Here is a 24,677-nt window from a genome sequence, read left to right on the forward strand (position 1 = left end):
TACAAGGACTCATTCCTCTTTGCTTGTCAATTATTTCACAGCAGCAAGTATGAAACATGTCCACGTTTGGAGCGAGAGGCTGTGGAGCCAGATATGAAGCGAGTGGCTGGATGTTTTTTGTGGTTAAGTAATGGGTTTGATCTTATTCATAGGTCTCCGCTAATGCCACGCCACACCGTGTTATCCAGTAGCTGTTCTCAGCTGCAGATGCTAGGCAGCTCCACCTCTCAGGGGTCGTCAGCCCCGGAGATCCCGGGCTGTCGCTGCACCTCCGACACCACCAGGCCGCGCACTCCTGCCTCTCTGGCAGCTCCTGTCATACACGTCGGGCCGTGCGTCCATCAGAGGGCAGGGCGGGACAGAAGGGAAAGTGATGGCCCCATTTCACTAGTCAGGTCCCACAGCGAACCAGTCCTGAGTTCTTCCACCAACACAGGTGCAAGTGTGTGCGTCTGTGTGCGTCTGTGTGCGTCTGTGTGCGTCTGTGTGCGTGTGTGTGTGTGTGTGTGTGTGTGTGTGTGTGTGCGTGTGTGTGTGTGTGTGTGTGCGTGTGTGTGTGTGCGTGTGTGTCAGTGTGCATGCATGTGTGTGCGTGTGTGTGTGTGTGTGTGTGTGCGTGTGTGCGTGTGCGTGTGTGTCAGTGTGCATGCATGTGTGTGCGTCTGTGTGCGTCTGTGTGCGTCTGTGTGCGTGTGTGCGTGTGTGCGTGTGTGTGTGTGCGTGTGTGCGTGTGTGCGTGTGTGTGTGTGCGTGTGTGTGTGTGTGTGTGTGCGTGTGTGTGCGTGTGTGCGTGTGTGTGTGTGTGTGTGTGCGTGTGTGTGTGTGCGTGTGTGTCAGTGTGCATGCATGTGTGTGCGTGTGTGCGTGTGTGTGTGCGTGTGTGTGTGCGTCTGTGTGCGTCTGTGTGCGTCTGTGTGCGTGTGTGTGTGTGTGTGCGTGTGTGTGCGTGTGTGTGTGCGTGTGTGTGTGTGCGTGTGTGTCAGTGTGCATGCATGTGTGTGCGTGTGTGTACATATTGTGTAAACAATGAGGTTGTCTTTCCCTCAGGTGACTTCAGCGGCTCGGTAGGCAGTAAAGGTGTGTGTGTGGGGGGTTGTCATACCTCATCAGATGCAGGTACAGCTCACTCACTCACATCTACAACTGTCCATGTTATTGTCAAATCTCCACATTCTTCCTAAATCATACAAATTTCATGAAACTGAAATATTTTATATTATAATGTGTGCAAGTGAAATTACAGTGAAATGTCTGATGTATTTGTATTTGTAAAAAATCCAAATCCAAAAAAAAGAAAAAAAAAGAAAAAAAGATTTCAGATCATTTGCATTTTTATATTTTAAAAGATATTTAATTTATTCTGGTATAAGAATGATTGACAGGCGTGTGTTTTTGCCCAGGTCGCTCGTTGGAGGCGTGTCTGCAGAGGCAGTGCTTGCCTTTGGCGCCCCTTGGTGCGCTGCCCCGGAAGGGCAGCCTGAAAGCTGGCACAGAGCGGCTGCCCTGCAAACAGGCCCAGTGCAGCTCTCTGCGCGTCCCCAAAGACTGCACGCGATCCTTGGGAGACCTGAAGGTGAGTTTGAGGCTCAGGTGACGAGATTCGTTCACCTGCGGTCAGCAGTCGAGTTGTAAGCACCAGGAATACTTATATCTCCCACCTCTCTTCTCTGATACTGTGTCTAACTTGTTGAGGCTCAGTAAGTTTTTTTTCCCACCACTGTCCCCCTTGGCTTGCTCACTGGGGGCGATTTGTGAAGCTGCTTTTGGACAACATCTGTTGTAAAAAATTCTGAGGAGTAAATTCACTGGAGCTGTTTATCCCCGATTGCTTGCTATCAGACCAACTGACCAATTTTGTTTCTCTCAGCTGTAAACTAACAAACCCTTTTCTGATGCTAATGACCCTAGAAAAGCTTTTTTGCTTTTGCTAAGTTGTAATTAACCAGTCACTGTTCTAATCAGTCATTGCTGTTATTTGCTAGATATTTGCCTTTCTAGATACGTGTTAAAGACGTTAGCAACATCAGCAGGGATGCAGGGTCTACTGGTTGCGACAGTGTAACACCATGTTATTTTTATATTACAAACAGCGTCTCTGGATATAATATTATGTAAAGAGAAAAGTGCCGCAGAAAATAGCGGTAGTTGCTGCGTTCCTCCGTTTATGCTCGCTGGGCATTAGTCAGCGTGACGTAAAGAACGAGCGCTCTCTGGAAACGCTGCTGGGATATGGGAGTTGTGTCCCGTACACACGGTGTGGAGTCGGTGCTGATGCAGGTCTCTCATCGCGCGATGCAGGTAACCAGAGTGCTGGTGCAGCGTCTCCTGCAGAGATCCAAGCGGAACCTTGGCCCTGCCGCGGAGCACGCTGGGAACTGCAGCCAGGGACCCAAGAGGAAGGTCGGCGGAGAGGGGAGCCTGCCACTTGAACAGGTGAGGTCATTATTCCAGGTGAGGTCATTATTCCAGGTGAGGTCATTATTCCAGCTGAGGTCATTATTACAGCTGAGGTCATTATTCCAGGTGAGGTCATTATTCCAGGTGAGGTCATTATTCCAAAAACAGGCCTTCTGTGGCTCATGCGTTGTCTTCGCCATGACCTGTGAGGTACAAGCAGTCCTGGGTGACCCCAAAATGACTTTAGATAAGCCTGACGGAGCTAATGTAGATATTGTGTGTGTGCGTGTGTGTGCGTGTGTGTGCGTGTGTGTGTGTGTGTGCGTGTGTGTAGATCTTGCGTGCCACCTGGGGAGCCAGCAGGGGGCAGCAGTACCAGCCACATGTACACTGCCATCGCCGGGGGCACCACCACTCACACAGTGAGAGTCGCCATAGCAGCCGTCCCCGTGACTATGACCCCGTGAGGTCAGAGGGCATCCACTTGCGCAGCTGTGGCGACCTAAGCTTCACGTCTGCCGAGCTGCTGCGCAGGCTCCGCCCACCTCCACACGAGTCAGCTGGCGCTCTCTACTCAGAGTCGGCGCTCTGAGCACAGGGAGGCGGGGTGTCTTTCACGGAGGAATGCGGTAGTGAGGTCAGGAAGGAGCAGAGGAGAGGTGACTCCGATCTGAGGATTGTGCTGGAATATGGGACGCTGGGATCAGCCAGGCCGTGGGAAAATGTCACTAACCCACCATAACATTCTAACACTTCACAGAAAGGAGAGAGACCTGATGAGGATTTTCCTTAATGAGTCTTCCCAGTTAGTCCGCACAGGCCAATGCGAGCTAAAGGACATTCCCAGTGTAAGGTCTTAACTGGTTTAATCCTGCTGAATGAAGAACCCTCCATTTGTAAAGGAATGTTCTGGAGTGCACATCCACCGCTCTCTCTACGTCTGGAACACACAACAGCACTCTCGCTCAGACCCACGAGTCCTCACCCTTCTACAGCTTCTCCCTACCTGTCTGTTCATAGACACTCCACTCCCACATCCACCCACTCACTGTGTCTTTGTGGAACTGGCACTGGAGCATGCATGCACACACACACACACACACAAATCCTCCATTACAATCCTAGAGCTTCGTATGCATATCTTGGCATTAGTTCTAGTAAATGCACTGGATCCTTTCAGCAGGTTTTGAAGCCACCTGTAAGTGTGTGTATTTCCTGTTGCAGGACTGTGAATGTCAAAGGGCCGTTACACTGTATGTAACAAAACTGCTCCTTCCCCTCACATGCTTCTACACCAAGTATCTTATGTAAGAATATTACCGCTCATCTGCGTTACGAGACCAGGTCAGCTAGCACTGTTTTTACCAGCCATCTACATATGATCATAGACTAATCATATTTGCACATTTTCTTTAAAAGCCATGCAACAGTGCTATTTTTGGAAGAAAAAAAAGTATTTCCAACCACACACACATACACACACACACACACTCACTCTCTCTCTCTCTCTCTCTCTCTCACTCACACACACACACACACACACACACACACACACACACACACACACACACACACACACACACACACACACAGAAACACACAAGCATTTATATATCTCCTCCTTCTATATTTCACTCCATGTCTGAGGTTGAGTGTGAGGGTGAACTGGATGCACTGGCTGTGTTTTGCAAGGGCATGCTCATGCTCCAGTGTAACCATGAGCCTCCATCCTCTGCATTGGTCTTTTTTTATTCCGGAATCTTGATTCTTGGGCTGTGTAAAAATTGCCCCCAAAAAATGTCTCTGCATGCATCAGAGGCTTATGCATTCACGCATGCGCTCACACACGTGTGAGCACACACACAAGGAGAAGAAGGAGAAGAACATAAGAAAAGTTTTATGAACTTTTGGGTAGAAAAGGTCCAGGACATGATTCCTTTAACGCATGAAAAACATGCTCTGGCAATAAATTTACAAAGTGCAAAATCCATTGTACAGCTATAACTTAAAATATGAGAAGGAATGGGGACATTAAAATATTGTACTGATACTTATTTTAAGAAACATATCTCTTAAACTTTCTTACCATAGCCCAGTCAATTAAGAGTCAAATCAGTTTATTTTAAGGAAACAATTCTAAAAAGATTTTGTTGACTAGATTGTCATGTTCTGCAGCCCTGGCAAAAAGACCTGAGTAGCAGGCTACCCAGAAATTAAAACATTGTTAAATAAAGACAATGATTTGAAGATTACTTCACTGGCACAGTAAACAACTGAAAACAACTCGAAAATAATGTTCCAATTCATACCTCCTGTGCTGCACTCTAGTGTGATATAATGGGAAAATGAAAGTTCATGGCACGTGTAATGTAGTCTTTACACTGGTTGTATGGGGACATTGTTAAACTGGCCACATGCCTAAATAAAATCTTAACAATCTTAATAAACCTTTAATGTAGGTTATGTATTAAAACATGCTGAATAAATCTATAATCTACATTCATTTTTGTGATACGTACTATTTTGCATGGTGTCATAAAAGTGATCATTTATCTCTATTCCCGTCTGTTTATTTTCAGCAAATAATAATGTTTTTTTTTTTTTTTCGGGTGACAATGTGCCACGTGTTTGCAGACTTTTATCGTGAAACTGAAGAATGCCTCGTCACACAGGAAGTTGTCACGTCGGCTCGCCTGTCTGCCTTTCTGCCTTTCTGCAGCGGAAGTAGGGAGCCCTGCAGACCGGAGTCAGAGTTCAGAGGAACGTGCGTGTGAGCGCGTAACGTTTCCAGGCTCGCGCTGTGTCCCCGAGACGGCGTCATGTGGAAGCTTCGCGCGGAGTCCAGAGCAGGTATCTGCGCGCAGTGACGCGTTTCACCCACGCGAGCTCAGGCGCCCCGCGGCGGGTCGCTGTGGCTGCGGACGCGGATGCGCATGCGCAGCGCGGGTACCTGCTGCCGTGCACGCCACGTTAGGCACGCGGCACGCGTCCGGAGACGAGCAGCAACCTCCCGTGGTCCGTGCGTCACTGAGCGCGCGCGGCCTTACTGTGACTTCCCGGTCCCGGTCCCGGTCCCGGTGGCGGTGCGCGCTAACGAGGCATAACGCGACATCACGCGTTTAACACGGCGCTTGTGTCCTGGGTTGCAGACGTCATCCGCCTGCTCCCCGGTCAGGACTACGTAGTGGGTCGCAAGAACTGTGACGTCCTTTTGTCCAACGACCAGTCGATTAGTCGCGTGCACGCGCACCTAACGGTCACCGAGCAGGTGAGAAACAAAAACATACGAAGCAAAACGGTGATCATTATTATGTGTGATCGCTTTGGCCTTGTACACTGGTTTACCTCTGTACTATTTGAATCTGAGCGTTTCTATTATTTAACTAATTGTTTTATAGCTTACATTGTCAAGGGCCTTGAAAACATTGATCTGAGTAATGAATATATTTAATCATTTACATTTAGGCATAAACATTGACAGCCAGGTGTAATTTTGCTGTGCTTTTTTTGCAGGCGGTCACGGTGAAGGACACCTCCAAGTATGGCACGTTTGTCAACGACGAGCAGCTGGCGACGGGATCTACCAGGACGCTGCGTTTTGGAGACAGACTCACGTTTGGCGTCTTCCAGAGCAAGTTTAGGTCTGTGTTACCTCACACCCATGAAGACTTTCGGTTTTGACAGACGCAGCTGAAACGTGACATGCTGTAACGTAACAGACAAGCTTGTGCACTACTGTAAAAACGTTAAAAAGCAGGCGTGCGCCGTGTCTTGCGTTCTCATCTTTCTCAGGCTGGAGCTGGACTCTGTGGTCGTCTGTTCATCATGTGTGGTCGCGGAAGGGAAGGCGTCCCTCTCTCAGGCTGTGCAGGCTGTCGGGGGTCGCCTGGTGAGCACCTGGACGCAGGACTGCACACATCTCGCCATGCCTGTCCTGAAGGTCACCATTAAGGTCAGGAGCACAGCACCCTCCCTGTCCTGTAATGTTGGTGCATGGGAAAAAAAAACCTCCAGAGCAAAAGCCTACTAAGCAAGGCTACTGTTCCATGTGCAGACCATCTGCGCTCTCCTGTCCTGCCGACCCATCGTGACACCGGAGTTCTTCACCGAGCTCTCCCGTGCCGTTCAGCGGAGGGATGCGCTTCCGACTCTGGAGAGGTAGGGGCTCTCCTAAGTTTAATGCCTTGGTGGGGTTTTTTTATTTGAAGTCCTGAATGAGTTTAAACAACTGAATTCTATAACTACTCAGTCAGCAGTGTTAAGACCCAGCTGAATTTGACTTCGACACTTTTAGAACGTGTTTAGAATTTAGTATGCACGTCGTGCCGCTGCGTGTGTGGGGTGGTTTTCTGTTCCTCCCTGCTCACATCACCTGGAGTTTTTCTGGGTTACTGTTTATTGTGTTTCTGAGATCAGTTTACTATGTTCAGCTGTGACAGTAGAACTCACAAACTTGGGCAGGAGTTGTGCTGAACTTGCAGTGGCTTTTCTGTTAATACTAGTCCAGTATTCACCGCTCATAGGAGTCTGGACGCCTTTTGTTCCTTCAGTGAAGCGTCATGGTTGTGGAATATTTTCTTTGCTCCCTCATACCGATTTGCATGTGCATTTGTAAAACATCCCAACGGGCATGCTGGGTAACAACCATGCATCTTGGGTAGCTCTCCCCCACCGTGCGTCTTGGGTACACCCCCCCCCCCCCCCCCAAGAATCTCCCAGGCCAGACAAGTGGCTAGACATCCCACTGCATGTCTCTTGGGTCAGACGTGTGGCTGTGGTAGATTTGGGTAAAAAGTCAAATTTATTTATATGGCACTTTTTACAACGGCCGTTGTCACAAAGCAGCTTTACAGATGTCGGAGTGCAAGCCCCCCGTGAGTAAGCCAAGGGAGACAGTGGTGAGGAGAAACTCCCTAGAGCTTGAGGAAGAACCTTGAGAGGAACCAAGACTCAAAGCGGGGGCATCGTCCTCTGGCTGACAAACACTGCCATTGTAAAACTAGACAATAACAGGCAGACCAAGTAGTGTGTGGACAGCCCTGGATGAATGGTGAGCCAGACGTGTGGTGGTGGCAGGCTTGCAATGTGTGAGACGTCCTGGAAATGTTTTTAAAAAATAAAATTAGATGAAGAAATGTTTTTTTGTTTTTTGTTTTTTTTTAAGTAGTGGTCAGATGTTTCTGATCAAATCAGATTTACAGGAACCCATGATCAACCTACTCTGTGTTCTTTTCTGGCCCAGTTTCAGGCCAGAGATGGGCGAGCCCAGTTTGACCAAGAAACCCGTGGACCTCCACCCACACATGGAGAGAAAGACCCTGTTCAGGGACAAAACATTTGTCTTCCTCAGCACCAAGCAGGCGAGACCCCCTTTCAATTAGCTCAGAAACATTTAACAGGATTTTTTAAAGAGGTTTATGCACTTTTATTTGTAATATAATACCTTGCGTGACAAGTACAATACAAGATGGCTTGAATCCAGAAAAGGCATACCGCAGGGTAAAGGCGTTCCGGGTGTGTACTGTGTCTCGAAGGTTCAAAAGTCTTTGAGTTCTTCAGACACCACGTCATTCTTACACAACTGTACTGATAGTGTTGGTGCTCAGTTAGAAACTGTACGGCTCATCACATACCCACGTTTAGTTTATTGCAGATGTTGGTGTTTATTATTCATAGTACAGTTGTTTATATCCATGTGTAATTAGTCACTGAAAAAGTCATTTTTTAAAAAACGTTTTAATCTTGTGACGTTCTCCAGCTCGTTTTGTTTTTCGGACTAGACAAAGCCCTCCTGTGGGTCTGATACACGTTGAAGTTGGCATGTTAATCTGTGTTACTGTCTTCGTTGGGTCTCCTCAGTCACAGAATGTGGCTCAAGATGCCGTAAAGCTAATTTTTACCCCCAAACTAAGAGCAGCCCCACATGTCTTGCCCTGTGTTGGCCATCAGTTTAGTGGAGCAGCACTTTACACATCTGCCTGTTTTTTTAAATTCAGACAAGAGTGATTGTTAAAGCCTTGAACAGATCCTCTACGATGGAGAATACACAGGGCTCTGTCCTTACAATGAACTATGATGGTTTTTCCCACATCTTACCTATAAAGGGGTTTAAAACGTCCTTGCACACGTTTTCAGTGTGATGCTGTTGTTACCAAAGTGTGTGCGATCACCATCAGCGTTTGGCTTTCTCATCGTTCCGGAAACTTGTAGATGAATTGGTGTGTTGAGTATGTCATGGTATTGTGAACCTTTTATTGCGTTTGTCTACAGTTCTGTGAGCCGGTGAAGGTGGTAGGGTAGGGTGTTATCTTACACACAGCTATGCAGTGCATGCACACACTGACTGGTATCATACATGGAAAAGCTTGGGATTTTTAGTCTTGTCACGTTTTTAGTCTTGTCTGTGCAGGATGTTGGTTAGCAGAGTGTGAGGGGATACTGATATATGAACATGAAGGTAAACAGAATTGATATTTATTAGTGTTTTGTTGTGTGTGTGTTTCAGATGAAACGTTTAAGTCCGACCATCAGCTGTGGAGGTGGGAAATGGGAACGTTTGGAGGAGGGGTCCGTTCCTCTGTCCCTTCTGGAATCTCCGAGGACTTGTGTCATCAGTGTGGAAACGGGATCTTCCCAAGCGCTGCTAACTCTGCCCACCAAGAAGTGGGTGGAGTCTGTGGGCCAGGTCTTACACAGGTACCTCACTGACTGCCCTGCTGGTCTGAAGGAATGAAAGATGCTCGGACAGCAAAACTCTGAACAAATCTGTTCTCTCCTTTCATCAAGGCAGAGGTTACTCACAATGGAAGTTATGCTGGTGACTCCTTTTAAATTAAAAATATAAATTACCTGACAACTTACTGTTCTTCTGTAAAGGAAGCTGTATGATTAATTTGACATCTCACTCCCCTGTTCAGGGTCTTATTAACTATAATGTTATCAACTCTGGCAAAGCCTTTTAAAATCACTAGCTACTTCTAAACATACAGGGACAGGATCATCTGTGTTCCTAGCTAAGGTGCCAAGTCTGCAAGGGCACAACTAAGGTTAACCACCTTTTAAACACCAATGTTGTCTCAGCTCAAACGTGGTATCTTTAAACAGCCACTGGAGGGCAGTGTTGAGTAGTTTTCGCCATTCTGGGAGGTCAAGGCGGACTCCTTAAGGGGTTTCTATGGATCCCCGACCCGGCTGGGGTCTTTACGACCTGAGCAAGAGGATGAGAATGATGGAGGTTTGGTGACTTCTGATAATGCCAGGGAACTTGCCACAGAGTCTCATCTGTGCAGTGACTGCAGTGTGTGATTGAGATTGTTCTGGCCATGGCTGCTGTTAGCAGGTTTAAGTGTTACAACTTCATTAGCATCACTGAAACTGCACCTTATGTGCATATATCACTTGTTTCCATGGAAACAGATATTTTGACCAAAGCCAACGAAGTGCTACATTTTCGGGGCGATCCCCTCTTTCGTGAACTCTTGCTGTTTTAATTGCAAAAAAGAAAAGATGTCTGTTGCAGTGGTTAATATATATAAACAGAACAATAAGATATAAAAACCAGCAGAATATCTGAGCTCTCTGATCAGTCACACACAGAATGGCGTGACTCATCCTCAACCTCTTCTCACATCAGACTGGTTAAAACCTCCAGGTAGGCTGTAGGACTAGTCTTACAACATCACACTTAATACAAAATAGTTTCATTGGTGTTTTGAATGTGCGTTATTGTCTAATCGCTGCAAGGTGAATTTGAAGGGGAGTAGATTTCCCAGAAAGTCATGGTACAGGTCTAGGCAGGCGATGCATCGTTCAGGTCAGGTGATCTCTAATGTTGAGAGCTACGCTGCCATGTTCTTCCTGAAGCACGCTGGAATTCTCTAGGTGGAACATCGATAGCGGCATGTGTGCATTTGAAACGTAGGTTTCACTAACAGCTGCTGTTCGCCTTATGAGAGAGCACGATCACCCAAAATCCAGCCTGTGGATCACAGAGTAAAGGTCTCACTTAAACACAGAGGGCACTGTAGTCTGATTAGACACACATATGAAGCGTGTGTTTGCGTGCTGGAGGGTTTGAAGCGTTACTTTGCCTCTGCGGGGCAGTTGGAGTAACGCATGTCACCGTCCACACACACATTCACGCTCGTGTGTTAGCTGAATTATGATCTTGGCTTTTTAAGTGACTGTGCTGGACTGTGTGGAGGAAGAAGCTGTTTTTCTGTTCCCTTTCCTGAGTCAGCGAATCTGTGTATTAATTTACTCTCTCTCTCTCTCTCTCTCTCTCTCTCTCTGCAACAGAAGTGGTTTACGCTTCATCGCTGAATCTGAGATTGGATTGGCAGCCATCTATTTTAACAGTCAGACTTACTGCAATCCCTGTATCTCTTTGGATTCTGGTGAGCAGAATACACAGAGAGACAGAATATCAACAAAGAAATCCAAAATAAAAACATTAAATAAAGGTTATAAATTAATTTGTATTTGATTATGTGAAATGAGTATTTGATCCCCCTACCAACCAGCAAGAAATCTGACCCCCAATGACTGGTCATGTGCCCATGAGGCACACAAATTAGTTCTGTCCCTTTAAGAAAGTACTCTTAATCTCACCTCGTTGTGTGTATAAAAAACACCTGTCACAGAATCAGTCTCTTCCATTCAAACCACTGGACCACCATGGGCAAGACCAAAGAGCTGTCAAAGCACGTTAGGGACAAGACTGTAGACCTGCACAAGGCTGGAATCGGCTACAAGAACATCAGCAAGAAGTTTGGTGATAAAGGGACCACTGTTGTCATGATAATTCAAAAATGAAAGAAATACAAAATAACAGTAAATCAGCCTTGCTCTGGAGCTGCGTGCAAGATCTCACCTCGTGGGGTAAGGATGATTCTGAAAAAGGTGAGGTGTCCGCCCAGAATTACACGGGAGGAGCTTGTTAATGATCTCAAGGGAGCTGGGAGCACAGTCACCAAGAAAACCATTAGTAACACACTTCGCTGTAATGGATTGAGATCCTGCAGAGCCCACAAAGTCCCTCTGCTCAAGAAGGCTCATGCACAGGCCTACGTCTAAAGTCTGCCAGTGAACACCTGAATGATTCAGAGAAGACTTGGGAGAATGTCATGTGGTGAGATGAGCTCTTCGCCATCAACTTGACTCGCCGTGTTTGGAGGCAGAGAAATGCTGGATATGACCCCAAGAACACCATCCCCACTATCAAACATGGATGTGGTAACATTCTGCTTTGGGGTTGTTTCTCTGCTAAGGGTACAGGAAAACTTCACTGCGTTGAGGGGCACATGAACGGGGCCATGTAGCGTAGAATACTGAATGAGAACCTCCTGGCCTCAGCCAGAACATTGAAGATGGTCGTGGATGAGTCTTCCAGCATGACGATGACCCAAAACATATGGCCAAGGCAACAAAGCAGTGTCTTAAGATCCTGGAGTGGCCTAGCCAGTCTCTGGACCTTAATCCCATAGAATATCTGTGGAGGGAGCTCAAGATTCAAGTTGCCAAGCAACATCCTCGAAACCTTCAGGATTTGGAAAGTGTCTGTAAAGAGGAGTGGGCCAAAATCCCCCCTGAGACATGTGCAAATCTGGTGACCAACTACAAGAAACGTCTGACCCCTCTGCTTGCCAACAAGGGTTTCTCCACCAAGTACCAAGTCGTGTATTGCTTGAGCATCAAATACTTATTTCACGTAATCAAATACACATTAATTTATAACCATTATTTAAAGTTTTTATTTCGGATTTCTTTGTTGATATTCTGTCTCTCAGGTTTATTTTAACAATCATAAATTTGAGTACTCCCATTGGCACTGTAGTATTATGCAAAATAAGGAGCATCTGTGTTTGTGTTGACTGATGAAACACTAACTAATCATTACAGCATCAGTCTGAAGAAGTTTCCAGCAGTGACAGAACCACGTTCTCTAACGTCATGTCATACAATCTTGTAGAATCTGTTCGAGCTCCACTGATCCCTGGAGCATCGATGTCCCAGAATGCCACAGTGGATGAGACTACGCTTCCTGCAGTCTCCCAGAACATCACAGCCTATGTAGCCAACACAGAAATGTCACAGGGCGTCGGCGGGAAGGTCAGAGGGCATCGGGGGTAGGTTGGCCATTACACTTGGTGATATGCCAGCTTGATGCCACAAGGAAACTCCACATATTCTCGTAGTGTTTCCACTGACCCTCGACCTCTGCAGGGTAGACGCGGGCGGGGCCGCCGTCATCGGAGAGACCCCAGAGAGACGGCCCAGACAGGCGTGTGCACTGGGCTCGCCCACCATCCCAGAATCCGTGAATCCACAGCTGTGTTCCAGCGGGAAGGCGGACGCAGGTATCCCTGGGGGTCGGAGCGCGGGCACCGCACCACGGTCGGCCCCCACCCAGCCAGACAGCGCGACACTTAAAAGATCCCCCCAGAAACAATCATCCCTCACAAGCTACTTCCAGGCTGTCAATAAAAAAAGGCACGTCACCAGTACCACACCCAGACCGCAACACATGTAGCTCATACGTGTTGAGTGTGTTGGAGATGTGTGTTGCAAATCATGTAGAAGTGTTTGTACTTAGTTGAGGGATTTAATTAGATTTTCTTTGATGTGTCTCTGTCCAGGGTGCGTGAGACCGATACTGACTCCCCATTGTCCGAGGCCAAGCTCTCCCGCCGAGACAGCGAGGAAGAGGAGGACAGGAAGATGAAGAGCTCTAACTCTGCTGCGTCTGTGAGCCTGGATCCCGTCAGTAGGTGTGCGGACCAGAGCCAGCGCGGCAACCCCCAGCGTCCCGAGTTCAGCGCCAGTGTGGGTTTGGGTTCCGGGCTCGGAGAAAACTGCGGGAACGGGGGTTATCTGAGCCGGATCTCCGGAGCGAAGAAGAGGAAGGAACCGGAGCTGGGCAAACCGTCTGGCCCAGAGGTGTCTGCAGATGTGTCCCATTTGGACGTGTCTCTCGACGAGCTTGAGTCCATCATGTCTGTGGACATGGACGAACCCTTGCAGTCTGCGGCCAATAAGAAACAGCGTGTGGATCAGGGTGAGAACGTCGGTGCGCCCAGCAACCAGTGCAGGGCGGAGAAACAGCAAAGCATGGCCAATAAGGGCCGGGGCTTGGAGAACAAAGGGCTAAGCGTAACCAATAGCAGTCAAGACTCTGAAGAGAAGCCACTGGGCTCAGCCAATAAAAGGCCAGATTTGGGGCGGGAAGAGTGTAGTTCTGCACACAGGGCTGAGAGACCAGAGTCAGAGGATGTTAAAGAAGAGGACGTGTCTCTCGTTGTGGTGAGCACGGCTTTCTGTTGACTCATCACCAGTGTCTGTTTGAACTATGTCAGTGTCGTGATTCCAAGGTGTTTGGTTTGCGTTTAGGCTCCAGATAGCTTTGTCAGAACCAGAAAAGTGGAAGCAATCAAGCAAGACCCCACGGTGAGGTTTCCAGACACAGAGGGAAATGCTTATTAATCAGTTAACTTAATCATCCTATCAAAGCCCCTAATTAGGGCTGTTTCAGTGAGTTGCGCTCTAACACAGACTTGTGACGGTGCGATTGTTGGTTTGTAGACCACCAGCTCGGCGACTGGCCCCAAGAACGACCCCGAGCTTCCCACCAAGGTCATGCAGATTCAGTTTAAGGTCCTGACATTGAGTGCCCCCTGCAGACCAAGACCCTACCCGTTACACAGCTGCGGTCCCAACGACAAGAACTTCAAGCGTTTCCGCAAGGTGGGGCCCGGGACGGCGGCTGGGATTAAAGGTCAACCTGCTGGTTGGGGCGGGTTTGGTTAATTTCCTTCTGCTCGTGTGCAACAGTTGCCCGTGCCCGGCCTCCACGGATTACCCAGCATCATCGGTGGCTCCGACCTGGTGGCTCACAACCGCAGCAAGAATGCTGAACTGGAGGAGTGGCTGAGAGATGCAGCGAAGGTGAGCGAGAGAGCGATTGAGTGAATAAGTACAAGAGAGGAGAAGAAAGATTAGGAGGAAGTGTTTGTGCGCAGTGTGTCTGTGACCTTGCCTCTCTTTGTTTCAGGAGGAGAAGCAGCAGGAATATGAGGAGGCTCTGGGGCTCGACTTGTTCAGGTACGCTTTGGTTCGGTTTTTTTATGCCTCAGCTACAACCTGAGTGACGTCTGGCTGCCGTGTTGGAGGTTCGATGTTGAGCGCCGCCGCTGAGTAAACGTGAGGGGAATTCAGCAGGGACGTTGGCTGTTGTTGCTCCATGTCCACCTCATTCTCCGTCAGCTCCGGTTTCTGAAGAGCACATAACTCATTGCTGTCTCATTTATACATACACATATTAGAACAGCCACAGGAACGCCCAGATCCAAACACACATTAGAACGTCCACGGGAATGCCCAGGTCCAAACACACACACAATAGAATGGCATCAGGGACGCCTGCTTCCAAACACACCCAGGGGTGTAATACAGTAAACCTGACCTAGATACAGAATAGAGAATTCATTGCTAGCGAACAATGGTGGAGGTGTTGTACACAAATGTTTTGGAATAAATATCGTTGAGATGGTATATCGTACACATCGTAAAGAAATCTGGTATGAAGAGTGTTTTAGTTTGTAAGAGGAACTGCTTAATGTGTTAAAAGATACAGGAAGAAATCAAGAACAAATGGGTGAAAAGTAATATTGCTTAATTTGAATTCATTGCATGACTAAACATTTTACACTGTGCATATTGTGTCCGTATTTGGGTATCTGGATAAGTGATGAATGTCCTGTTAGTGTGCAGAACACACGTGAGCTCACGTCACCAGCTGTCTCCAGAGAGTGGGGCCGTGTTAGGGAAGTGTGGGGTGAGGGTTCGTTCGAGGGGGTTGCTTAGAGACAGAATCTGGCTAAAGTGTAAGGCTTGCTTTAAAGTGGTTACATTTCTGCTGCCAAAGCAGAACACACACACAACTGTTCAACTGTTTGATCTTTGAATTATAAGCATTAGCCAATCAACCGTGGCGAGGGAACATCACATGGAGAGACTACAGTTTTCCCTCACGCTCGCTCTGCCTCCTCTGAAGTCGTCTGTTCACTTCTGTTATCTCCAGACGTGCTTTACTGAAGAGAAGTCTGGTTTGATGGGTTTTAAACAATATTCATCTGCCCCATTTCCGATTCTCACATTGGTTATGGAGTGTTATAAATTTGTAGTTTTTATAGCTCAACTATTCTGATCATTTTTGTTTTTCTCATTTGTTTTAGGTACAATCCAAAGCCGACTAAAAGAAGATGAGGTAATCGTTCTGGAAACTTCAGTGATCGGCATACTCAACATCAATTTTTAAAATATTTTGCAAGTTCTCAACCAAAAACATTTAGAGCAGTTGAAACCGAACCCAACCCCACCAAACCCAAAATAAATTCTGGATCATCAGAGAAATTGTGTGCAATGTTGCCAATAAGTGAGGCCTTAACTATGTTGTGTGTTCTTGTTAAGATACGAGCTTGGCAAAAGTTTACATTTCACACATCTTTACAGAGTTCCCACTCCCTCTGCTCACATGGTTCATCTGTTTTGACTGTTGTAAGTTGTCACTTTTCAAATGCACCAGTGTTAGGAAATTCACACCCAAGAGATGATGTGGAGGAAACATCTGATAAGTTCCATGAACTGGGTTTGTTTTGTCAGCTTTTCCAAATATAATGTTTTTCGGCTGGAAACTAAAGTTCAGGCTTGAAACACTCTAATTGAACACTATAGAAGACTTGTGAAATTCATCCCCCTCAAAAAAAACCAAAAACCTTTTCAAACATCAAGTTGCTTGCTAAACTATCAGCATTCTGCTAAACTTGTAAAAAGACTTCATCACATCCATATTCCTATCTAGTTCTTCATTACAAATTCATAGAACTGAATGGAAATTCTGCTTATTGAATAGGTTTATTACAGTCACCGATGGAAAACAATGTAACAAAAGTTTTAAAAAGTTTTATTTGTCCATAATAAAAATAGTGAATAAAAAAACACGTTGAAACCTTGTTTTCTTTTTTCACAAGGTCAAGTGGTTCAACATGTCCAAGTTGTCTAAAACTCAAATTCCAGTCACATTTAGAACAGCTGTCAGGAATTTAACTCTCCTCGTTCACGTCTCACGGACCTGTTTACTATTTGTCCCATTTTCTTATGAGTCTACTAAAATGCAGTTAATTTATTCAGGTTTATTTTGGCACAACTCTTCCTGTATCCAAATGCTTTTGTGCTACAGCCCTTATCTGCTGTAACAACATGCAGAGGAAGATGCCCCAGCCCAGCTTTGGTTAAATGGTCGTTTGGCTATACAAAGAGGCATTAGGCAGAAACTGGTTTGCAAGCATAACCATTAGTGGCACTGAAGACTGAAATAACTGGAGCACTTGTGTACCATGTACATGTCACGTGACAATCGGTGAGCCATCGGTGGGCTACAGCTTTGGTTCGAGAGTCAACTGTGATTCGTTTTTTGTTTCAATACGCATCCCCTTTGCATATAAATTATAAGAATTTAATAGATTTGTGCACATTAATATGGAAGCTTGTGAGAAATGATTGGGACAGTTAAATATTTAGTTAGTATTCATGTATCAGCCGTAGCTTGCAGCCTTCTGTGCTCATGCCTGGGTTAGCAGTAGATATGCTAAGGGCAAGAACGAGGAGGTGTGGCAAGACTCCAGGGCAGAAGAACCGAGCTGCGATGACACGTGTGTTTGGATATACAGGTTTACTGCCACAACACACAAGGCTTCAGACCGAGAGGAAACGCTAAATCTGACCATAATCTCAGCCAGTCGGCATACGCTCCACAGAGCTGAGCTGGCCACTGCTGATGCAAGTGGTCGGGTTGCCAGTTATGTAATCCCTTCTCCAGAAAGAGAAGGAATTTGGCATTTCCAGATCAGCCACTTTTATTGTAACCTGCACAGCTCACCGCAGTGTTTTTCTGAGATGAGTCTAGAGCTTCTATTTAGTCTGAAAACATTTTTAAGAGGCATTGTACCATTTTTTACTACATCTAGAAAACCGTCTAGAAACCATAGATGAGACACTGAAATATAGACACATTATCCCTGTAAGCTCTGCTACCGTTTCAAAGAGCAGGAACAGATGCTGCTTATATTCCTGCCTTTTATTCTTCTGCAGAACGTCACTCGTTTTAAAAATGCTATCAAAGTCGTAGAGTTTAACAGACGCATCCAAACATGGAAAAGTCCACTGCGTACATGTAAACAAAATTTGCCGTCTCCTTTCAATACCTTCCAGAACGTTCTCAGACGAATCCCCCCGGGCTGCCACCCTGCCCACCTCCTCCATCCTCGATAAGTTTCTTCTCCATCTTCTTCAATCTCTTCAGCAGACAGCTTGCGATTCCCAAAGCACCTCCCTTCAGGAAGCGCACAAAGTTGTCCCCCACCAGGGGCCCCATGGCGAACAGGCCTGGCTCTGCGCGGCACTCGAATGTATAGGGGTTTATGTCCACGGGGTTGTGCTTGCAGGAGATGGGTCTACTGGAGTCCAAACCCAAGTACTGTCCTTTCTCCTTTATGAAGAACAGGTCTGGGTAGGTCCCGATCAGGACCAACACCATGGAGACTTTGACAGCTCTCAGGACGCCGTTGGACCCGCGCAGTACGCAGCTCATGTCAGGATGGAAGGACAGGACACAGTGTTCCGGGAAGCTGGTGTAGTCTGGGAGCAGCGCCGAGGAAGCAGAAGGAACGGTGGGATTGGCGCCACGGTTGGTTACCGGAGCTGGCAGGTGGGTCTGAGAGCACATCATGTGGTAGACCCTGTGGTACTCTGGGTAGAGCGCCTTTGGGAGCTGCTTGAAAATGAGGCTGGGGTCGTCAGCTCGCTTGCGAAAGGCGTGCAGCACCGAGATGCTATGGTCGCAGGCGCACAGGATGGCGTCAGCCGCGCTGAGGCCCGCCCCCACCACGAGCACGGGGTCGGATGCGGGGCCTGACTTTCCGCGCTGGCTGACGGCCGCGCCGAGGTCGCGCACGCTGTGGAACACGTAGGGAAGCTCCTCCCCTTCCACGCCCAGTCGAGCTGGCGAGTCAGAAGCTCCGGTGGCTAAGACAACGTTCTCCGCAAAGAGGCTGAAAGGCACGTGGGTCTCGCCCTGGAGCTGCTGGTAGCCCCTGACCTCCCAAAGCCCCTGAGAAACAGCACTCTCCCTCGTACCTTCACCCCTCCTCTCCCATCTGTCCTCCCCGTCGCCTCCTTGAACCCTTCCAATACCGTTCTCCGTACCGTGCTTTAAGATATGACTCTTCTCATGTTCCTTGCCATCATGACCAGCGTCTGTTCCAGTTTGGGGGCCATGGCCAGTCCCATAATCGGCCTTGTTCATCTGATCGCCGTTGTCGTTTTCTTTCGCAAGGCTGTTCTCATGAACACGGTGAAGTCTCTGAACAGATGTGACGTAGGTGTTCTCCACAAAGTTCCTCTGGAGACCCATGAGAGTGACATAATTCTGATAATAAGAGACGATCTCCTCTGGACTGGCCCGGTTACTAGATGCAGCCCTGGAGGACAAAGCGAAGACATCTAAGCACACACAACCCTATTCACAAACACACAGAGAGAATAGCACATGTTCTGCTGTTAACATTTTCACTTACAACCTCAACTGAAAACATTTTACTGAGATTATTGCATGAAAAAAGGGAGGAGATGGTGGGTTTTCTGTTCATCTACATTTACATTTAGGGCTTTTACCAAATGCTCTTATCCAGAGCTTTGGCATCTCCTCAGAAAATACCTCCAAAACACAGCCAGTACAAAAAGATTAGAGTCTGAATACTAGTGAACTAAGATAGTGTCACAGGAGTCAATGAAAGAATTATAAAAGAACATATCTTTAGGGTTCAAATAAAAATAGCTTAAAATAACCATTAATGCCATTATTAAATAAAAACACAAAGTAAAAACACCTTTACACATTATGCTGTCCGTCTGCAGCTGACCTCATCTATGGTGGCTCGGGGGAGTGGGACTAATGCACTGAATGGCTATACCCAACACCCCCAAGTCCCACGGGTACAGCTCCTAAAACACGCCATCTGCTCTCTGTTCGAGCAGTGATGGTGAGCCGATCTTTTGGCCAGGGTGTGTACCTCCGCTTGGCTGGGTTGACGTCCCTGTAGCTCACCCCTGGGAGCTCCATCCAAATCCCCAGACTAATGGTCAGCATAGAACCTTCCATTGCCTAGGAAACAGCAGGAGAATTTAATCAGGTAAGGCAGGGTGACCCATAGTGCCTGACTAATTTCTCCCCGCTGCGACCCAAACTAGTTGTAGATGGCTCACCTGTGTTCAAGGTACCACAGTGTACTTTTGTGTTAGAAATACAGATTGCTTGTTCGGAAATAGCATTGGCTTGGTTTGCCCAGGGGTTTAAATGTTATCTGCTGCCGTTAAGTACAAAACAACACAGATTTGCAAGTTTTTTTCAATATTTGTTTACTCAACATTAAACTCAACCAATTCTCTGAATGACAGTAATGTAACACATTTGTTGGAATAATGAAATCAGGTCATTATTATCTTTTGTATCAAAAGCAACAAAACTGCTATAATCCAAACATTTTAGTAAGGCCAGAGTTTTGTAAAGAGTAAAGATGTCTGTTCATGAAGCAGCGTCAGTACAAGTGGGTGCGAGGTAGCCTGTCTCCTGTCGCGTCACTCCGTTAACATAGCTGTGTTTCCACAGTCCAGTTCAGAGCGTCTGTCCTGCCCAAGACTCTGGGGAATGTGCTGGCGCTAATGTTCTGAGGGTCCAGTCCCAAGCTGCATCCCCACACATGGCATGTTTCTCCATGGTAATGCTCAGACTGCCTACATATCTAGGGATGGGGGCTGTGTCGAGCTTTTCCCAGCTTCGTCCGTGACGTGCGATTCAGCTGGAATATCCAGCCTTTCCTGATAACAAAACACCAGCTAGTGTAGGAGCTGAGAGGATCTCACGCTGATATGTCACTTTTTTTTTTTTTTTTTGGAATTCTTACAATCATAAATCTCATTAAGGTTTGATCGTCTGAGCAAACTTCTTTTTGCCTTTTTCCCTGAACGGCCAATGAGAAAATCAGTTATAATGAGGAACTACCAGCTGGAAACCTTTCTGAGAGTTTAACATAATCACTTTTGTACTTAGTCACTAGTTAGGAAAAGTGATTGTGTGAATTTGGCTGTTATTATGTAATCAGACAGCTTTTATGACCCTCGACACTGTTGATGAAACATTGCCTTGCTTGACTGGCATGCCTAGACAGATCCACAGTTCTCTGGCTCCTGATTGGTCGAAAGCCACTCACGTGCCACGCCCCACCTGGGGCGCTCTTTCCCAGGATCAGGTGGGGTATGTGGTGCCGTTTGTCCAGTCTCCACTGCAGCACAGACGGAAACTCAAAGCCCCGGTCAGCATCTGGGTGAAGGAGTGTGTCGTAGAGCACAGCCACCGGGTTCCCAGAGCGGCCCTCTAAACCTTCACACAAGTACTGCAGGTCCTTCGCACACACGCACACGCGCACGCGCACACACACACACACACACACACACACACACACACACACACACACATATTTAATATACAGTCCCACCTCACATTTTTTGTATTAAGCTTGCTGGTAAGTTTGCTGTAACTTGCCTGCTCCGTGATGGGCAGGTGCTTAGCCTCCTGTAGTTTGTGATAAAGGACGGGGTTGGGGTGCACGAGCGCTGCATCTAGATAGGGCGTGTACCCGCTCAGGAGATGAGACAGGCAGATCCCTGAAGGGCCGTTACCTGAGGAGATGTTGGGGAGAGACGGTCAGGGGGTCTGTGGGCAAGCTGTTGTCAGCTGTAGCCGCGCCACGTGAGCGTCACTCACCGATGATGACGACGGGCATCGCTGGAGGGCCGTCCCTGGACAAAGAGTTCTTGTCCCGAAGAGGCATGGTCACAGCCAGGGCCAGAGCAGGCACTGCCAGCACAAGATGTCTGTTACACACCTGTTCGCCTCTCTGTTCGTCTTTCTGTTGCACACCAATTCACCTGTTTCCACCTTCTGTGTTTCCCCAGGTGAAAATTTGCCTTAAAAGTTCCAGAAACAGCTCAACATGCCAAGACTCACCAGACTTTCATAAGTGACCAGACACACTCAGCTTCTCTGGTACCGCTAGAACACTTGAATTGTTCTTCTCTCTTTGTAAAGCAGGGCGTAACCCCGACAGAAGGAGCTCGACATTTTGTGGTAACCTCATTCCTCATTCAAACATTTACACACCAGTACTTCCTGATACGCACTCATTAACAAGCCGGTAATAATAAACACAAACAGTATTCCACAGAAAGTGGCATACGCAGACAATTCTGAGGCCCTTCGTCTGTTTCTACTTTATTGGTTTACGCTGCGAGAACCTTTTCACGAAATGCATGCACATGTTTTATTTCTTTCTTATACAGATCATTTCTTTCTTATACAGATCAAACAAAGGTCAGAGGTCACAGCTGGACCTCTAACAGGCTTGTAATAAGAACCAGTGTTTCAAAAAAACAAAAACAAACAAACAACAGTTGAAAGTTGTCAAAGCTCTGTTGATGCTTAACACTTTGTACTGTTTACATTTCAGGAAATTATGAACGAATACTTGTTTGTGTGCAGAAAAGCTGATGTAAACTAAATGGCTTTGAAAGTATCACAAGATCAAAACCAATGAAGGAGATGGAAGTGGACCTGGAGGTGCAGAAGCCTTTCGAAGTCATAGCTATGTCCGTGGACCAGGCCCAGTTGCCACGGTGACTACATACACACGGAGGGGCCTGTTGGGAGCTGCCGTTCCTCACGACAACGGCATTCGCTCCCAACAAAGGTGAATCACGAGCGGCTCTGTTTGAGCACGCTCAGTGCATCGCCTCTGGCGGACACACAGACACACACCCCCCCCCCCCCAATTGGACCCCTGGAACGGCCCGAGTTTGTGTCTCTGGTGTGCTGGCTGTCAGCGCTTTGCACAGGCTCGGTCCATTTTTGTTTCACCATGGCTTTTTATCCTTTTCAAAGCGAGGATGCTGGATTCCAGGCCCAGGCAGAGCTAGGATGGCAGGGGATTGCTGGTGTGGGAGAGACGGGGCACCTCCACCCCACTGCCCAGTCTAACAGTCTCCTCACAGGTGTGGCGGGGAGGACCAGGACCCCCCGGAAGGTGGTGCTGGTAGGTGTTTGTATTTAACAGTGCTCGGATGGCCTGTGTGTGTGTATATGTGTGCCTGGTTACACATATTCTTCAAAACCCCAACTCCCAGCAGTCGACTCCCACACTGACTCTTGCATTTATAAATAATGCTTAAAAAATAATAAATACATACATTTATAATATTTGAAGAAGAAGAGCTTTTCTACCATTTCAGCTGCATAATTCTAATTCTGATACTAGAATATGGTTAGTAGATACTAACAGTAATAATAAGACCAAAATTATACTTTGATATTATTTCAAAGTTAGTATAGCATAATGTATCCATAAAACTATTAGGCCTGTTTGCAATTATATAAAATTTAAAAAATACACTTTTCTTAATACACTGCATAGTTTTTACTTCTCTATGTATTATTTTATGAAACATTGTACAACTATTAAACAAATCGGGATTGTTTACTGTATGTCTTAGCAGTAGCTAAGTTTAATGTAGACTAATTTTAATCGAATTGTGGATAAGTTAGAATAAATTAGTTTCTCAATTCAGATCAGACTGCTGGAGACTCACTGGATTTCCTCACTATACAGTCTTATGTCACATGGTGCCACATTTTTAGCATCGTACGTGAAGCCAAGCTGAGTGGACCACCGCATGCAAAGGCATAAAGAAACATTATAGCTGAGTAAAACATGCCTTCCATTGAAATGTCACATGGCAAATCATATCAACGCTACTCACCTGTGACCGTGTGGAGACCAGGCACCTGGATCAGCACACAACTGCTCACCTGGACAGAATGAACTATGATGCGCCTGCGGAGATGTTCTCACCTGTCGGTCCTTATCTGCATCTGTCTCGGATCTGTCTCGGGTCTGTCTCGGGTAATCTGGGCCAAGGACGAACCGCCCGAGAAACTGCGAAGATGCCGGCGGACGCGTCGCTTCTCCCCAGCATCACACGCGGACAGCCTCGCGCGGTCGGCTCCGAGCAGGCATGACGAACGAGCCCAGAGTGTGCCGAGCGCGCGCGGCTTCGGCAAGGTTCGTACCAGGAAACTTAATCGATCGCTGTCGATAGGTTTACGGACACTCGTGATGAGCTGTCTTTGTCTGCGAGCCTTTCTTACAGGTTCTGTTTTACCCTGCGCTTGAATATTTGTAAAGAATTTTTCAACCACACATAAATGATTAATAATATAATAATGTTTTGACTGCGGTCAAAACACAGCCTACGTGAGTTCTTTCACTGGCTCCGTAATTATGGTATCGTAATACAGCTCCTCAACTGGAGTAAAAAAAACAAAACAGATTTGAAAAACTGGGGTTTGATTGAACGATCATAAGATGACCCATATCTATAACATTATGTTTCATCCCAGTGTTTGACCACGAGTCAGCATAACCCTATAATGTGGCAAAATTGTTTTTCCCAAATGAATACACACATTTCTCAGAAAACTGCAGTTTCTCAAGTTATATACACAAACCCCAGTATCAAATGCCCCAAACGTTTAAACAAAGAAGAGAGAGAAAAAACTTTTTTTGATAAAAATAACTCCAGTCGTCAAAACCAAATCATGCAGTCAAAAACCTCACACATGCTACAAAACTGTAGTTCATGGTAAACACCAATTAGACACTGTGTTGCAAAAACTAAAACTAGTTGTATTACAGCAACTTTTAATATTCTGTAGGAAATAAAGGATACTACATCTGTTGCCAAAAGAGACTACAATTTATTATGTAACAAAACTCCAAATATGTTTCATATATACAATAATAATTTCATATATACACACATGGGGGAATTCCAGGAGTGCTGTGTTTTATGGCCCAATCGTGACATGGATCACCTCTTGTAGACTGATGGCAGCACACAATGCTACATTTGCGCCTCTTTGCCCAGGGAGATCTGCTGTAGCTCTTTGTCCTGCCTCTATAGCGCTATTGATGAATCCAGCCTCATCAATAGATGCATTCAATCTGCTCAAAATTCACTTCAAACTCAAGTATTCTGCAGAGTAGAGTATGATTACACAGACAACCCTGTGTCTGTGAGACATAAAATGCAGTAGTTGTATATTCAGACTTACC

The 24,677-nt window shown here is 46.7% G+C and overlaps 3 protein-coding genes across 4 annotated transcripts in view; 2 read left to right on the forward strand and 1 right to left on the reverse strand.

Moving 5' to 3' along the window:
• fam189b (family with sequence similarity 189 member B) overlaps nucleotides 1-3,868 on the forward strand; it is a 9,131-nt gene extending 5,263 nt beyond the window's left edge. For both annotated transcript variants that reach the window (XM_027011436.2, XM_027011437.2), the window contains 5 exons: nucleotides 153-436; nucleotides 1,048-1,116; nucleotides 1,401-1,573; nucleotides 2,299-2,433; nucleotides 2,732-3,868. In XM_027011436.2, coding sequence (XP_026867237.2) covers nucleotides 153-436; nucleotides 1,048-1,116; nucleotides 1,401-1,573; nucleotides 2,299-2,433; nucleotides 2,732-2,989 — 919 coding nt within the window. In that variant the 3' untranslated portion in view covers nucleotides 2,990-3,868. The remainder of the gene's footprint in view (nucleotides 1-152; nucleotides 437-1,047; nucleotides 1,117-1,400; nucleotides 1,574-2,298; nucleotides 2,434-2,731) is intronic.
• A 1,178-nt stretch (nucleotides 3,869-5,046) lies between these two features.
• Nucleotides 5,047-16,127, forward strand: nbn (nibrin). The gene is made up of 16 exons (XM_027011486.2): nucleotides 5,047-5,247; nucleotides 5,547-5,665; nucleotides 5,911-6,038; nucleotides 6,190-6,349; nucleotides 6,452-6,555; nucleotides 7,640-7,757; nucleotides 8,903-9,093; nucleotides 10,696-10,793; nucleotides 12,368-12,524; nucleotides 12,622-12,888; nucleotides 13,035-13,698; nucleotides 13,786-13,842; nucleotides 13,978-14,139; nucleotides 14,227-14,340; nucleotides 14,447-14,496; nucleotides 15,630-16,127. Exons 1-16 carry the CDS (start codon nucleotides 5,217-5,219, stop codon nucleotides 15,658-15,660), a joined length of 2,451 nt encoding a protein of 816 aa, XP_026867287.2. The 5' UTR covers nucleotides 5,047-5,216; the 3' UTR covers nucleotides 15,661-16,127.
• osgin2 (oxidative stress induced growth inhibitor family member 2) lies at nucleotides 15,850-23,503 on the reverse strand. Its single transcript, XM_027011488.2, has 7 exons — nucleotides 23,415-23,503; nucleotides 21,275-21,367; nucleotides 21,053-21,189; nucleotides 20,721-20,912; nucleotides 19,524-19,615; nucleotides 18,805-18,932; nucleotides 15,850-18,627 (listed from the first exon to the last, which is right to left on the reverse strand). Exons 2-7 carry the CDS (start codon nucleotides 21,339-21,341, stop codon nucleotides 17,672-17,674), a joined length of 1,572 nt encoding a protein of 523 aa, XP_026867289.2. The 5' UTR covers nucleotides 21,342-21,367; nucleotides 23,415-23,503; the 3' UTR covers nucleotides 15,850-17,671.
• Nucleotides 23,504-24,677: the final 1,174 nt, after the last annotated feature.

This window comes from Electrophorus electricus, chromosome 10 (genome assembly GCF_013358815.1).
Source record: "Electrophorus electricus isolate fEleEle1 chromosome 10, fEleEle1.pri, whole genome shotgun sequence".
Lineage (NCBI taxonomy): Eukaryota > Metazoa > Chordata > Actinopteri > Gymnotiformes > Gymnotidae > Electrophorus > Electrophorus electricus.

What these genes read in the sequence shown, in the direction of transcription:
- nbn (XM_027011486.2), top strand. Translation starts at nt 5,217, where the DNA reads ATGTGGAAGCTTCGCGCGGAGTCCAGAGCAG. An exon ending in TCGCGCGGAGTCCAGAGCAG is followed by an intron (nt 5,248 to 5,546) that starts GTATCTGCGCGC and finishes CCTGGGTTGCAG; the next exon opens with ACGTCATCCGCCTGCTCCCC. An exon ending in CTGGGGCTCGACTTGTTCAG is followed by an intron (nt 14,497 to 15,629) that starts GTACGCTTTGGT and finishes CATTTGTTTTAG; the next exon opens with GTACAATCCAAAGCCGACTA.
- osgin2 (XM_027011488.2), bottom strand. Translation starts at nt 21,341, where the DNA reads ATGCCTCTTCGGGACAAGAACTCTTTGTCCAGGGACGGCCCTCCAGCG. An exon ending in GATGCCCGTCGTCATCATCG is followed by an intron (nt 21,190 to 21,274) that starts GTGAGTGACGCT and finishes ACATCTCCTCAG; the next exon opens with GTAACGGCCCTTCAGGGATC. An exon ending in ATCTGTTCAGAGACTTCACC is followed by an intron (nt 18,628 to 18,804) that starts GTGTTCATGAGA and finishes GAAGGGTTCAAG; the next exon opens with GAGGCGACGGGGAGGACAGA.